This window comes from Dasypus novemcinctus, chromosome 26 (genome assembly GCF_030445035.2).
Source record: "Dasypus novemcinctus isolate mDasNov1 chromosome 26, mDasNov1.1.hap2, whole genome shotgun sequence".
Classification (NCBI taxonomy): domain Eukaryota; kingdom Metazoa; phylum Chordata; class Mammalia; order Cingulata; family Dasypodidae; genus Dasypus; species Dasypus novemcinctus.
The window spans coordinates 4509554-4525962 of record NC_080698.1 but is presented as its reverse complement, the minus strand read 5'-3'; the positions used below and the strand labels follow the sequence as shown (position 1 = coordinate 4525962).

Below are 16409 nucleotides of genomic sequence, written 5' to 3'. Positions count from 1 at the left end.
TATGCTTGGAGATGATTTTTTTAGGTAAAAATTTTCCAAGTACATAGTTTGTACTTTCAGCTGCACAGTCAAGTCATTTTATTTCAGGGTTGTTTTTTTTTTTTTATTACCGTCTAAATATTAGTTCTGTTTTATTGCTTTGCTTTTTTTCTTCAGGGACTCAGCTTACCATGTTGGCTCTTCATGACCTGTTTCTACATCTTCTCCTTTCCTTTTGATCATTTTTATGTCCTTTGTTGCAGTCTAATTTTCTGCACTCATTCTGTTTCTAAATTTTATGTCTTTTTCTGTTTTCTTTATCACCCCTGGTCTGCCTGGACACTTTGCAGTTCAGTTTTCATTTCTGAGAAGATTTTTTTCTTATTTAGTCAGAGTCTTTCCTGAGTTCTGCCAGTTCCCCTTTTTATCACCTCTTATTGGCCCTGATCTTTTCTGATGGACGGGTTCTTTCATATTTGGAATTCTTGTTTAATAACTTTAAGTTTACATTTGAGTGTGGTACTGTAGTCTCCCCCACTTTCATGGCTCGTGTTTCTGGTGTGTTTTCATGAGATGAAAGTTTTATTCTTACTTTCTATTTTCTTTTCATTTTTAGTGTCTTCATAAGGACGTAGAATTTTGTTTTTCTCATTACTGTGTGAGTGGCTGTTCCTGGGTCAGCTCCTGACGGCCGAGCCTGGGGGTGAGGGGTCTCGGTGGCCTCCATGTCGAGCTGGCCCCCTCCTGCGCTGCTCCAGGAAGGGGCCGTGTGGACGTATGTAATGAAACGCTGCCCTGCTTCTTGGGGTGTTTAATACCCTTTTGCTTCAGTAGGACACGTCACTTTCTTCCTCTCCTTCACCGCGGGCTGTGGCCTCCCAGCGCCCCGTTACTTTCCCAGGGCTGCCCTCTGTGTTGCCCCGGGAGTGAGCCCCTCCTGTGCTGCGCCCCCCCGACTCATCCCCTCAGCTCCCGCTGCTCCCAGAGCCCCGTCCCGGCCGGGCCCTCTCCTGGAGGAGGACGGTGAGTTTGGCTGGGCCCCTCTGCTCTGCCAGGTCTTCCGTGCAGCTCCTGCGGGGCCTGCTCTCCCTCTCGGGGTCTGGCCCGGAGCTCTTCTGGACCTTGGGTCTTTATTGCCTGACGGAGATGGCGGGTTGCACCTGCAGCCTCCCCTGCTCCCAGCGAGGCTGTTGTGTGGCTTTTGTGAGGAGGGGCCAGGCAGTTTGAACGTAGGCACTCGCCGATGTTGTTTGTCCGTATCTCCAGTTGCCTGCGTAGGTCTTGATTGATTTCGTGTCCGTTTTGTGTTGGACGTATGTTCAACAAAATGTGAAGACGGAAGGCTGCCTCCGTTTCGGGAGGCGTTTCCTTGGTCACCTGCGGACAGTCCCTGGGCCTCGTTTCTCTTCCCTCTTCAGGGATGCCCTCGTTACCAGGTGGGCTCTCCTGGGGCTTACACCTCCTGGGGTTCCCGCAACCTCCATTCTTCCTTTCTTAGGCTCGCTTACCGCTTTTCTGGCTGCAGCACCCTTTTTGTAGCCTTTATTATGACTTTGTATCTATAGTAATTTTATTTTTCTCTTAGATTGCTCTTTTGAACTCTCTCCTTAGTTCTCTTAGCTTGTCAAAATTTAATCTCAAAGGTTTCTTCAATGTATTTAAACTTCATGAAGAATTTCATAGTTTTTCATTGCTGGGTGCCTTAATCTTCCACCGTTTCTTCTTTACCTTTTGAAATTATTTTTGTTTCTTGCAGTATGTTTGCACAGTTCTGTGCCAGTTTCTTTGTGATTATGTTAAAATTTTTAATGAACCCCTGTTTTTCCTGGACGGGCTGTTCTCGGAAGGAAGCACGTGTGCTGGGGGATGGGGTGGGGCCTCCTGTGCGGAGCGCGGACAGCTGGGAAGGAGTTTGCCTGGCAGTGCTCGCCTTAGTCCGCTTGGGCGCTGCTCCTGAAGGGGTTTTGTGGCCTTGGCCGCCCGGCCAGCTGCAGCGCACCTTGCCCTCCCTCGGGGGGGCTAGCAGCCAGCTCTTCTTTCCAGGAGGGCAGACCTGTCCTTTCCCACTCTAGCCTCCCCTGCCTCGTCTGGCTGTCGTGCCAGCAGGGGTCCACCGTGCATCCTCCTCTGCCTGCACTTGGGGTGAGGACGGGGGGTTGCCGTCCCCCTGGCCCAGGAGAGCCCTCTGCCTGCCTGCTCGGCCCAGTGTGCAGAGGTTACTGTGCTCCTGGTTTATTCCATCACCCTGAGCTGATTGTCAGTGCCCCTTTTTGTAATTTGGGTTTATAGTTTCTCCCCTTAACTTTCGATTCTTCCTATGTTTCTTTTTTTTTTTTAAAGATTTATTTTTATTTATTTCTCCTCCCCCCCACCCACCATTTCCCCTGCTGTCTGCTCTCTGTGTCCATTCACTGTGTTCTGTGTCTGCTTGTTTCTTCATTAGGTGGCTCTGGGAACTGATCCTGGGACCTTCTGGAGTGGGAGAGAGGTGATTACTCTCTTGTGCCTCCTCATCTCCCTGTTCTGCTACATCTCTTATTTTCTCTCCTTGTTTCTCGTTGTGTCATGTTGCTGCACCAGCTCTCCACGTCAGCCGGCATTCCTGTGCAGGGCAGCTCTCCTGGGCAGGGCCACATTCCTGCACGGGCCAGCACTCCACGTGGGCCAGCTTGCCCTTACCAGCAGGCCCTGGGCATCGAACCCTGGCCCTCCTGTATGGTAGATGGGAGCCCAGTTGGTTGAGCCACATCCATTGCTATGTTTCTTATTTACCTTGTTTTTAATTAGATGTCATAAGACCAGGGCAGAGGTGACTTTCTGCCACCATTTGTAACTGGAAGGTCCACATGCTGTGTTGACGCAGTTGTGGATGCCATCCTCCTCTTGCGTGATCTTTAGTGGGAAGGCGTGTGTTCAGACACAGCTGTGCCGTGTCAGATGAAACAACGCCAGCACCTACTTCTTCCGGTCAGTGCGTGGAAGCCGCTGCCTCCACCTGTGCGTTTCTGCATGGGCGTAGGCCCGCGGGGTGGCCAGGCGAGGACAGAGTGAACATGCAGGGCGCAGGCCCGCGGGGTGGCCGGGCGAGGGCAGAGTGGACGAGCAGGGCGCAGGCCCTCGGGGTGGCCGGGCGAGGACAGAGTGAACATGCAGGGCGCAGACCTGCGGGGTGGCCGGGCGAGGGCAGAGTGGATGAGCAGGGCACAGGCCCGCGGGGTGGCCGGGCAAGGGCAGAGTGGACGAGCAGGGCGCAGGCCCATGGGGTGGCTGGGCGAGGACAGAGTGAACATGCAGGGCGCAGACCTGCGGGGTGGCCGGGCGAGGGCAGAGTGGATGAGCAGGGCGCAGGCCCGTGGGGTGGCCGGGCAAGGACAGAGTGGACGAGCAGGGCGCAGGCCCTCAGGGTGGCCGGGCGAGGACAGAGTGAACATGCAGGGCGCAGACCTGCGGGGTGGCCGGGCGAGGGCAGAGTGGATGAGCAGGGCGCAGGCCCGCGGGGTGGCCGGGCAAGGGCAGAGTGGACGAGCAGGGCGCAGGCCCTCGGGGTGGCCGGGCGAGGACAGAGTGAACATGCAGGGCGCAGACCTGCGGGGTGGCCGGGCGAGGGCAGAGTGGATGAGCAGGGCACAGGCCCGCGGGGTGGCCGGGCAAGGGCAGAGTGGACGAGCAGGGTGCAGGCCCATGGGGTGGCTGGGCGAGGACAGAGTGAACATGCAGGGCGCAGACCTGCGGGGTGGCCGGGCGAGGGCAGAGTGGATGAGCAGGGCGCAGGCCCGTGGGGTGGCCGGGCAAGGACAGAGTGGACGAGCAGGGCGCAGGCCCTCAGGGTGGCCGGGCGAGGACAGAGTGAACATGCAGGGCGCAGACCTGCGGGGTGGCCGGGCGAGGAGAGAGTGGATGAGCAGGGTGCAGGGCGCAGGCCCGTGGGGTGGCCGGGCGAGGGCAGAGTGGACGAGCAGGGCGCAGGCCCGCGGGGTGGCCGGGTGAGGAGAGAGTGGACGTGCTCTCTTCAGACGTGGCTCTCGAGCAGCAGTTTTCCAAATACCCCTAGTTTAGCTTCAAAGAGAGAAATGTATAACTGACTGGAAACCTTGAAGGAAACGTGTAAGTAGATTTCTTCCGAGTGTGTAAGTAGCCAGTTTGGTGAAGCCAGACTAGAAATAACTTCCTCATGGATGTAATGAGGCTTTTGTAAACAGGCTTCTTTTCTCTTCTCTCTCTGTCCTCCCCTTCCTCCCTCCCTCCCTCTCTCCCCCTCTTTGTATATGGGAACAATAAAATCATCTCAATCATGGTCATTTGAAAGTTTTTTTTATACAGTCTGAGATGAGAATCATGTTAAACTGTCAAGGCTGGATTTTACAATTCTGCATTCGCTTCCCTTAAGCTTTTGAAAATATGATCCTTAAATGCTATGTTCTATTTTATATCATTTTAAATTTATACCATATTTGGTTGAAGAAGGAATTATGTATGCATAATGTAAACTACTAACTATTTTTGAAGTGCAAATTTCAGACCTAAGGCTTTTAGAGTAGCTTCAGATACTAGATTGTCGTTGGAGCAGGGAGCGGAAGTAACGGCAGGGCTCTCTTAGCCCTTGGGCGCTGTGGTGTCGGTGTGGGGCTGCCTTCTTGGGGGAGGGAATTCTAACCTGCTCGTGTGCCCCCGCCGACGGGAGCCAGCCGGCTCGCAGGAGAAGCCCTCCACGACCTCGAGTGGGTTTTGCTTTTATTTTACACACCGTGATGATCAACGTGCATGCCCCAAAGTAATGTTTTGATAGAAAGCTTTGATTAGGTAGGTGGCACATAGTGTCGTTGGAGGCAGTCAGGGTGCTGTGAGCTGTGCGTCACCTCCCCAGGCACTGTGGAGAACTCAGCCTGGGCCCCGGTGTCCGCGGCCGGCCCTTTGCGCCACCTCCTTCTCTCCCCGCGGGCGAAGACCCTCCCGCCGGCTCCTGGTGGTCCCTGTTCACGCAAGTAACCCAGGGGGAGGTTTTCTTTAGAAGTTAGGGGAGCCAGGAATTTCTTAATTGAATTAGTTGTATCCTGAGGGAGGTGATTCAGGCCAGGTTAAAACTCTAGCTCAAATGTCTCTCAGGTGATCATCATGTTCTGATGGGTGGGAATGTGACACGACTTCAATGTTCTATAGTTATTCTTTTAGAACCTTATGGTAACTTATTCTGAATATTTTCTATATACAAATTAAGAGTGGTCAGATACGGCCTGTTGGCTGAAATTTCTAATTGGCCTTGTAGGAAGAATGGAGTAAATTTCAAGTGAATAGCATGCGGTAGACGTATGCCGTTGTTGACACGTGCCCGTGCCTGCTACACAATATGCGCGCGCACACACAGTGTTCTGCCACATACATATTTGCAGTCTTTATGTTAATCAGGGTCTGTGAAAACAGCAGGGCATATACTAATAATGTATCTTGAGAACTCGGGGATCCTTCCCAAGCAGTTTGCCCCCTGGTGAAGTCACACCTGGAGGCTGGCGTGGGCGGGCGGCCCCTCGGCCCCCCAGCTGCTGCTGCTCCCTGCGCAGGTCCAGCCTCCTGCTGCCCAGAGGCCACACTGAGGTCAACACATCCCGGAAGTCAAAGACTTCTGCGTGCTGAATTAGTGTGTTGTTGCAGTATTTAATGCGGAGGGCCCTCCTCCTAGCCGGCTCCTCCCAGCCTCCGTTGAGTTAGGGCGCGGCTGGCGCGGGTCGCCCACAGCGTTGGTAGGAGAGCACCCAGCACTCCTGGACAGGGACCCTGGCATCGCTCCTTTCTTTCACTAGGCCTGCGCAGCGTCCTGCTCTCCTCTGATGGTTACAGGCTCTTGGCTGGCCTGAGAAGGATTTAAGAAAAAAACCAGAAAACAGGCTTCTCTTTTTCGACCCTGAAACCAGAGCATGCTCTTGGCATTGTTGGTGAAGAGAAGCCGAGTAATTTAGGACCTGCAGCGTTACATTCTGAGTCTAGAAACAGTCCTGTTTTTAGAAGTATACAGGTGTTTCTCCTTTATTATAGAACTGTCTTCTGTAGTAAAGTAGAGCCACTTAAAAAATCAACTTAGAAAAATAGCAATTTAGATGCCTTACGTCAGTTCAGAGTTTAAAAGCTCGATCTAGTAATTGGAAAGGATAGTTATGGGAAGAAAGCACTAGCTACTGCCTGTACATTTCCAAATAAGGGATAAAAATGGGAATAGTTGTGGGTGATCAGTTTTACTCTCATGTTAGCTGAAGGCGAATATTTTGGAGAGAAGGGAGAGATAACAGGGGCCTTTCACATTCTAATGTGTACATTCTGTTTGTTTTAAAAATTTACATCGACTTATATTGCTTTTATTGTCCACGAAAATAATAATAGTATTTACAATCTGAAGAACCAAAGAATATGCCCCTTTGGGGTTGACAGGATAACACCGACCTTGCTGTCGTGCTCAGGTCGGTTTTTATCGTCCTGGATGAAGCCTCATGAGCTTTGCCTGATGTAGCTTGTCCCCTCTGCCCTCTGCAGTGAGAAGATTGCTCACCTCTGGCATTGTGGTTCAGGTGTTTCCACTGCATGATCACGAAGCCCTGAAGAAGATTGAGCACACCTGGTATACTCGGTTCACCCCCAAGTACCAGCCCATAGGTACGTGTCAGTGCCACAGCCTTTCCAGAAGAGGGAAGGCCAGTCAGGACCTCCTGATGAAAAGTCACGGTTCAGCAGAGGCAGCGCCTGCCTTGGGCAGGGGTTTACTGCTCTGCTGAGCTGCCTGAGCAGGGCCAAGGGAGAAAACGTTTCTTTCGAGGAAGATGGGTTAGATTGCCTTCTTTTTTATGTCTAATACTATTCTAGATGGACTGTGTTACAGCCTCTCACTCAGCTCACCGACAGCACGGGCAGTTTAGATCGGCTGGGACCCGGGGAGGCGGGGGCTTTTTCCTGCATGGGCTGTGCACCACCAGTACCGGTGAGGAAATAAGGGGCCAGGTGGTTTCATTTAAGGAGATCAGGAAGAGACCGACCTGGCATTCACCTGGTCACCTGCACTTAGGGTCTTCTTTCTTCCCCCCTAGACAGCATCCGAGGCTACTTTGGGGAAACGATTGCGCTTTACTTTGGGTTTTTGGAGTATTTCACTTTTGCCTTGATCCCCATGGCCGTCATCGGCTTGCCTTACTATCTGTTCGTGTGGGAGGACTACGACAAGTATGTGATCTTCGCCTCCTTCAACCTGGTCTGGTCCACGGTGATCCTGGAGGTGTGGAAGCGGGGCTGCGCCAGCATGACCTACCGGTGGGGCACGCTGGTCATGAAGCGGCAGTTCGAGGAGCCGCGGCCGGGCTTCCACGGCGTCCTGGGCACCAACGCCGTCACGGGCAGGGAGGAGCCCGTCTACCCCAGCTACAAGAGGCAGCTGCGCATCTACCTGGTGTCGCTGCCCTTCGTGTGCCTCTGCCTCTACTTCTCCCTCTACGTCATGATGATTTACTTCGACCTGGAGGCCTGGGCCTTGGCGCTGCACGAGGACAGCGGTTCAGAGTGGACCAGTCTCCTCCTGTACGTGCCCAGCGTCATCTATGCCATTGTGATCGAGATCATGAACCGCCTGTACCGCTACGCTGCCGAGTTTTTGACTTCCTGGGGTAAGACTTGACGCATGGCTTCCCTGTCTAATCTGCCTGTAAGAAACTTGGCTCAGATCGTACGATTCATATTCCTGTTACCTTGTGTAGAGGATAAAGTCTGCCCTGGGCTTAGCACAGGATGTGAGCCGAAACCCGTGGGCCCTTCGAGCGCCGATGGCCTCCTTGTGGTTGTCACAGCCTCCTTCACTGAGTGCTCATTCCCGCGCCCCTGCGCCCTGCGAGCACTTCAGCCACAGCGTCGCACTTCCCCGCCTCCCTCTCCAAATCTCTCATGTACCAGCAAATGGGGGAGCCAGGCTCGGTCAGGCCCATCTGCACCCGAGCCGGCACTCCTGATGTAATACAGCATTTTACGCTGGGTAGGCTAGGCTGACGTCGTCTCCAGGGTGCTCTGTCAAATGAACCATGCTCAGTACCTGGATGGGTTGGTCATGTGGAGCACTGAGGACCGACCCAGGGCTCAGTGAAAGCCGACCTTCATGTGTCTGTCTTTGGTAAAAAAGAACTTGGCTACAGTTTAAACATAGTTCTGATAGACCATTCATCCTTTCTCTTTTTAAAGATTTTATTTCTCCCTCTGCCCTCTTCCCCTCCTCTTCCCCCCTCAGTTGTCTGCTCTCTGTGTCCATTTGCTGTGTGTTCTTCTGTGTCTGTTTGCATTCTTGTCAGCAGCACTGGGAATCTGTGTCTCTTTTTGTTCGTCATCTCGCTGCATCAGCTCTCCATGTGTGTGGCACCACTCCTGGGCGGGCTGTGCTTTTTTCATGTAGGGTGGCTCTCCTTGCGGGGCATACTTCTTGCACATGGGGCTCCCCCACACTGGGGCGCCCCTGCGTGGCACATCACTCCTTGCACGCAGCAGCTCTGTGCGTGGGCCAGCTCACCACATGGGTCAGGAGGCCCTGGGTTTGACCCCTGGACCCTCCCATATGGTAGGCGGATGCTATCAATTGAGCTGCGACCACTTCCCCATTCATTCTTTAATTCATCCATTGATTCATTCAAACCAGCAAACATGCCATATTATTCCCTAGGAAGAAGTATAGGCCTCTTCTTCATAGACCATAACACTGTTTTAAACTATTTTCATTAGTTTTATAACAATAGTAACAGCAGCAGCAGCTACCATTTATTGGGAACTTTCCTTGCTCTGACGTGAGCTAAGGTTTTGTATCATCTCCATCTGGACAGCAACCCTGGGTGGGTGTCAGTGTCTTTAACAGGCTTGTCCTCACAGCCCTCCCTCTTGAGGATGGAGATTCAAAGTCCCCTCTAAGGTCGTCCTTGCTGGTCCCACGTGTAGAAAACTCCCATTTATTGCCCTGCTCATTAGAGGGGCTGGCCAGCTTTACACTATTAGAACTTACAGGGTCTTTTTTGGGGTGACTGCTGTGGGATCATTTGCCAGCACTCGCCCAGGGTTCCCCTGTAGTGGTATTACTCTAGAAATGATTTCAGACTATCTGCTGTTGCAGTACCAGGAAATGTGTGTTGTGCACGTGCTTTCCTCCCGCTCTGGCTGGGGCTCTTGGTGGCTCTTGGTGGCGGGGAGTACTCAGAGGACAGCTTGGCACGCTTACTGACGGAGGCCTGCTCGTGGCCCCTCTGCTTTCTTATCTGAGACAAATTACCTTTCCTTTTTAACATTTTAGAGAATCACAGATTGGAATCTGCCTACCAGAATCATCTAATTCTGAAAGTCTTAGTTGTAAGTATAGTTTTTATATACAAATCACTTTTTAATTATGAAAGTAAGGCCCACTAGCTAATATATAGAAATATAAATATGAAGAGTTGCTTCTAATTTAAGGTTTCAGATAGGTAATATATTTTGTGAAAATAGGCACGTTGATCAATAAATATGTTTCTGTATATATGCTCAGTAGTCTTAAGTAACAAATATACACATGGTATTCAATTTCAAAATACAGAAATTAGTATTACAGTTTTCAGTTATTTAAACTGTTTTAAATAAACATGTTTCATTCTTTTCCTTTTGGTAACAGTTCAAAGTTTGACTTTTCAACAATCCTTGCCTCTACCAGCAATTTGTTTAGTGGTGGAACATTTTTTAAAAAAGCTTTTTTTTTTTTTTAAGAAATTTGTCAAATAAATTTCCAAAGCCTAAAATACTCCTGGCAGGTGCTGGTAGGTGGGAGGAAGGCAACACGCGGCATCCTGCCCCCTCCTGCTGCCCCTGTAGGTGCCCCACCCTCTGCCTCTTCCCACTGTCCTTACAGTCATTAAGGGTGTACCTTCCTGAAGCACCTCATCTTCCAGGGTCACCCCAGCCATCTGGAAGGTCGCTGAGAATCAAGAAATGTGCTCAGTCTTCTGAATGTTCATTTGAAATCGATTTAACACTTTGCATGCACTTTTCACCTGGAGAAGGCGTCCGGCCCTCACTCAGAGTTCTGTTCCAGTTGTGAAAACTATTCTAAGGAGCTTGTTATCTGCTTTTCCAGTCCTTAAAAGATCAATTAGGAGGCTACCCACCAATTAGGAGGGTGTGTGGGTTACTGGAAGTAGATCACCTTGTAGAGGCGAAGCTGAGAGCAGGCTGGGGCTTGGCCTGCATTGACAGGACCCCGTTTGCCCTTGGAGGAGCTCGCCTGCCCGGCTTGCTGGGTTGGGATTGGGAAATGCTGGCCTTGGCCTCTTTCTTCTCCTGGGTGGGTGGGCTGCCCTGATTCTGTGTTTTCCTTCACTCTTTTTTTTCTTTTTTTAAAGATTTATTTATTTCTCTCCTCTCCCCCCACCACCCTGGTTGTCTGTTCTCTGTATCTATTTGCTGCGTCTTCTTTGTCTGCTTCTGTTGTTATCAGTGGCACGGGAATCTGTTTCTTTTTGTTGTGTCATCTTGTGTCATCTCTCCTCGTGTGGGTGGCGCCATTCCTGGGCAGGCTGCACTTTCTTTTGCGCTGGGCGGCTCTCCTTACGGAGCGCACTCCTTGCACGTGGGGCTCCCCTACGCAGGGGACACCCCTGCGTGGCATGACACTCCTTGCGCACATCAGCATAGCACATGGGCCAGCTGCACACGGGTCAAGGAGGCCTGAGGTTTGAACCGCGGACCTCCGATGTAGTAGACGGACGCCCTAACCACTGGGCCAAGTCCACCGCCTTCCTTCACTCTTAGAGCCCTGGATCAGTTTGCCTTCCTCTTACCATCTTTTAGAGTGTCCTTGGTTTGCCTCTTGCCTTATTTCCAGAGTTTCTACTTGTACTTCGCGAGGAGGAACAGGGAGAAGTAAAGTCTGTGTTTTCTGGTCTGCACTGGAAGTCCATCTTGCATTTTTAAATGCTATGTTTACATTTGCAATAGAGTATACTGTAAACAGTGTTAAGTTTTACCATCTTTTTTTTTGGCAGTTCAACTTTCTAAACTGCTTTGCTTCACTCTTCTACATTGCCTTTGTCCTGAGGGATATGAAGCTTTTGCGTCAGGTGAGTATGAACAACAGAAAAGTATCAATTTTTTAGACCTTAAAGGTAGTTTCTTATATTCAAATAATGTATAATTGTCTTCATATTATTAGTTTTACAAATAAAATATTTAAAATTTTGGTATTTTTAAGCCTAGTTCTAAATAAAAAGCCACTTTTATTTTGGAAAAAGCACAGTTGCTACTCAATGTCATACTCAAATGGAAAGAAATTATTTAAAGTTATCAACTTGTAAAAATTAATCATGTAAGTGAGTAAAAGCTTGTAAATAGTTCACCTCAAACTTGTAAAAGCAAGTCCAACAGCAAAAATGTGTTCATTAATTGAGCAGTTTGTGAATGTATCCGTGAGTGTTTGGTATAACTTTGAACAGATCATACATGTCTTATTTTTAAATTAATGTTATTAAAGTTTAGAGACCAGTGAGTCCTATGCAGTGCTGTATCATTTCTGAAATGTTTTGAAAAGTCTGACATTTGTTTTGGCTTGTTGCTATTCCTGGATCATGAAATACCAACGAATAATAAATGGAAGACACATTATTGCTTTCTACATTTTCTTTTTTATACTTGAGCCAGTTAAAAATAAAGGTTTGTTCCTTCTGGGTTTTAATATAATGAGATTCTTAGTGAGTCAATGTCTCAAACCCTAGGCTCCTTAATATTTATTTGAGAGCTTTGGATCATTTTTCAAGAAATAAAAAAATATTTTATAACCAGAGAAGGTTAAAAGATTTTCTAGTTATGTTTCTAACAGCTCACTTGGAAGTAAAATTTAATGTTGTGCTCTTGAGAACTATGCTAGATGTATTGCTACTTTTGTTAGTTATTTTTGAAAATTGAAAAATTCTGTACATGCAATTTTATTAAACTACATTGCTGAATATTATTTATATGCTTTTCTTTAGAGCCTGGCCACTCTCCTAATTACCTCGCAGATCATTAATCAAATTGTAGAATCTCTTCTTCCTTATTGGCTCCAAAGGAAGCATGGTATTCAGGTGAAGAAGAAGGTACAGGCTTTAAAGGCAGACTTTGATGCTACGTTATATGAGCAGGTCGTCCTGGAAAAAGAAATGGGTACCTATTTGGTACGTTTGAATATTGCTGAATTAAACATTTACTGAAATTGAATAATAACTGTGTACTAAGTTAAACAGATATGGTCTACGCTCATTAGTTCAGACATTAAAGCAGCTATTTCAAATATGTTCAAAGAGCCAAAGGAAACCAGGCCTAGAAAATAGAAGGAAATCCTTTTGAGTGGGGTCCTCGGGTCCCACCCGCTGGCTAGCTAAGGACTCCTCTTCAGTAAGAAGCTTTGAAAGGTCTCCAGCCCCCCTCACTCCAGCACTGGGAATGAGTGGATGCTGGTTTTTTCCAAGACTTCGGGGGAGCTGGGAACAGGGCATGGGAGAAGAGTAGCTAGAACCCTGGAGAGCCACTGTTCTGACCGAAATCCAGCCATTCTTCTTGACTGAGTGCTCCTAGGCTGATTCAAAGCTTTGGTTAGTTTCCAGAGAATGGAAAGAACTGTTTCTGCCAGTTTTTGCCATCTTTTTCAAGTGAACTTTTGGAGGTCCTTAGTGCACCATTTTCACTGACGGCACGATCGATTTTTTAACAGGATCAGGGACTGAGATTCTGCGTGCGGGTGATATGCGGCGGGGTGGGGCTGTCGTGTAGGCTCTGTACCGTGGTGCTGGACCGCGGGAGAGCAAACCTCTTTAGCCTCGCTGCTGTGCGCCTCAGAGCAAGTGCAGGAAGGCAGCGATTGGGTAGAACGCATGAGCAGCTACAGCATTCTTTGCTCTTCATTTCAGGGACTTAAATATAAATTTGCCTTTGAATTTAAGTAAATTCTATAGTTTGAGAAAAAAAAAATTTGGAGAAACTCTTTGAGATTTTTTTTTGAACAGATAGAGGCCCATGCCTTGGATAGAATTGCAAAGGTTGTTTGTATTGTATGATATTAAATCAATGTCGGTTTTCTTCTTGTGGCTTGTATTCTCAGGGTACCTTCGATGATTACTTGGAGTTATTCCTGCAGTTTGGTTATGTGAGCCTGTTCTCCTGTGTTTACCCATTAGCAGCTGCCTTCGCTGTGTTAAATAACTTCACTGAAGTCAATTCAGATGCCTTAAAAATGTGCAGGGTCTTCAAACGTCCATTCTCGGAACCTTCAGCCAACATTGGTGTATGGCAGGTAATTATTTGAGAAGATATTTAAAGATAAACAACAAAATGAGGCATTGTGATTTAATTTTGGGAAAACTGGGGTTTAGTCCTTCTCTGCCGCAAGCTGTGTGACCTCAGCCTGTGAACACTCTCTGGGCCTTGCTTTTCTTGTTTTTAAAATTGCAAGGTGGGGGGTATGTGTGAAATAATCCCTAAGGCTCCTTTCAGATGTGAAACTCTTGTCTGCAATCTCAGTTCATCCAAAGGCAAAGGAGCCAGGGATTATTCATTCATGGGTGGGATTTACTGCTGAAATTTCACTTATTTAGGGAAGTAAAAGAACATCTCTGAGTTCAAGTAGATGGTCTGAATGTAGAGTGTAGTATTTCCTAATGAAAACAGTAGGGCTGTAGGCATCTGCAGAACAGGTGGTTTAAAACTGCAAGAGAAAAAAGGAAGGAGTGGGTATAGTAAATGATTTTTTTTTTAAATTTTAAAAGTTTATATTTGGGAATAATTTCAAGTTTAGAAAAAAGTTGTAGGAATAGTACTCTTTTCCCAGATTTACCTGTTGTTAACATTTTACACCATTTGCCTTATCATTTCTCCTCTCTCCCGCCCTCCATCTCTCCACACACGCATGCATGTCCTTTTTTCTTACTGAACCATATAAGGGTACTTTCCATTCATCTTGACCTTTCATCCCTAAATACCTCAGTTCATATTTCTTAAGAACAAGGATATTCTTTTGCACAACCATAGTGCAGTTATTGACTTCAGCAAATTGCTTAATAAACTACTCATATAATCTACCATCCGTGTTCCGGTTTTATCAATTGACTCAATAATGTCCTTTATACTATTTTTTTGTCCTCTGGTACAAGATCCAGTCTAGGATTAGGAATTGCATTTAGTTGTCATAGCATGCCTCCTTAGTCTTCTTCAACCTGGAATGTTTTTCTGTAACCTTTCTTTGTCTTTTATAACATTGGCAGACCCTCTTCCCCCTATTGTAGTTGAACATTTCTCATTTTGGGTTTTCTGATGTTTCCTCATGAATAGATTCAGGTTATGCATTCTCAGCAGGTAATTTTGTGTTCTTCTCAGGGTATCACATCTGGAGGCAGTTGTCTACCTGACTATTTGTTGTTTTTGATCTGCTCAAAGGGGTTGTCTGATTTCTTTATTGTATAATTACTACTTCTACTCTTGTGGCTAAGTATTCTAAGGAGTAGACACTATAAAACCATGTAGATATTCTACTCTCTACTTCTCCCCTGAGATTTAGCATCCGTTCATGATTTTTACCAAAATTTTACTGGTTGTGCAAAATGACTGTTTTCTACGTCCAGCACTGCCTCTGCGTTTACCAGTTTGTACTTGAACTTCTACTGCAGCAAGACTTCCCTTCTCCCCATCCACTATCTGTCCATCCATCTGTCATTGATATGGATCCATGAATTTCTATTTTTCATTGGTTTACATACTTAATTATTTTGTATTCCTGGATTTGGCCAGTGGGAATCCCTGCAAGTTGGCCTCTGTCATTCATGTTTTTTCTTTTTGGTTTGTTTATTATTTCCTCAATTTGGGGAAAAATAAGATGTTCTGGATTTCTCTTGTACCTACCCTTCCCTAACCTTGGAATCAGCCTCTTTTTCTTTTCTTGAGGAGAATTTTTTGTTTTACGTGTGTGTGCAAATAAAAGTGCATATAGGCATTTATCTGCATACACACATTTCAGAAATTAAATTAATTTTTCCAGGAACCTTTCTTGCCTTCCCCTGTCTCCCAACAACATCAATATATTTACTTATTTGCTCAACCCTATAATATGTATATAATTGTCTCAAAATTGCTTTACCTAGACACTAAAATAAAACAAAACCCACCAAAAACTACTAAAGCAAGTTAAGGATTTGTTTTCAATACCCTTACCCCCTCCCCACCCACAACTGAATACTATGTTCATAAATTGCTTGGATTAGCCCTGCCCTGCCCTTTCTCTGCCCCTGCCACTTGCCCTTCCATCATGCCTTCTTCCTTCCTTGTCTTCTGCCTTCATTTCTTGTCTTTCTGCTTTCTTCCCTTCTTGCCTCCCTGTAATATGGTTATTTATTCATTTAAATACAATTAGGTTCATTTGTTTTCATTTGCATTGAGATTTAATTTATTCCCCCTTTCCCTTCCATATTGATTTAAATTTGTTTTATGGAACATGTACAATATTAAGATGGTTCCCAAAGTTAAAACTCTACAAAAAGATATACTCAGAGAAGTGTTGCTCTTATATCCATTCCCCTCCTCTACCCGTGTGGAACTAGCTTCATTATTTTCTGGCTCATCCTTCCTGCGTTTCTTTTTGTAAAGATAGTTTGATGAATGTAGGTTTTTTTCCCCCTTCTTTCTTACACAAAAGGTAAATGATTACACCAGAGTCTGTAATGCATTTTGTGTATATGTAATGTAATAGCTTGAGCAACCACCAAAAAGCTATATGAAAGATACGATCGAAAATATTATAGGTAAATCAAGATGGAATTCAAAAATTGTTCTGGTACCACACAGGAAGGCAGAAAAAAGAGAAGAGAAATGAAAAACAGAGCAAACAGAAATAAAAAAATGAAATGGCAAAATGAAATCCTAACATATCAATAATTGCATTAACCATGGGTAGTCTAAATATACTGTTTAGAGGACAGAGATTGGCAGAGTGGATTAATAAACACGACCCAAATATATGCCATTGCAAAAAACTTACTTCAAACATGATATAGGTAGGTTGAAGGTTAAAGGGTATGGGAAGCTGATGTGGCTCGACTGATAGAGCATCCACCTACCATACAGGAGGTCCAGGGTTCAAACCCAGGGCCTCCTGGCCCGTGTGGTGAGCTGGCCCATGCACAGTGCTGCTGCGCGCAAGGAGTGCCATGCCATGCAGGGGTGACAAGGAGAGCCGCCCTGCACAAAAAAAGCGCAGCCCGCCCAGGAGTGGTGCTGCACACACAGAGAGCTGACGCAGCAAGATGACACAACAAAAAGAGACACTGATTCCCTGTGCGCCGAGTATACAAGTGGACACAGACGAACACACAGCGAATGGACACAGAAAGTAGACAATGGGGGAAAGGGGAGAGAAATAAATCTTTAAAAAAAAATGATAGCAA

The 16409-nt window shown here is 47.0% G+C and overlaps 1 protein-coding gene across 2 annotated transcripts in view; it reads left to right on the top strand.

The window, feature by feature from the left end:
* ANO10 (anoctamin 10) overlaps positions 1-16409 on the top strand; it is a 221960-nt gene that overhangs the window by 36169 nt on the left and 169382 nt on the right. For both annotated transcript variants that reach the window (XM_004479272.4, XM_071212007.1), the window contains exons 5-10: positions 6499-6618; positions 7047-7616; positions 9272-9327; positions 10992-11066; positions 11973-12155; positions 13079-13270. In XM_004479272.4, coding sequence (XP_004479329.2) covers positions 6499-6618; positions 7047-7616; positions 9272-9327; positions 10992-11066; positions 11973-12155; positions 13079-13270 — 1196 coding nt within the window. The remainder of the gene's footprint in view (positions 1-6498; positions 6619-7046; positions 7617-9271; positions 9328-10991; positions 11067-11972; positions 12156-13078; positions 13271-16409) is intronic.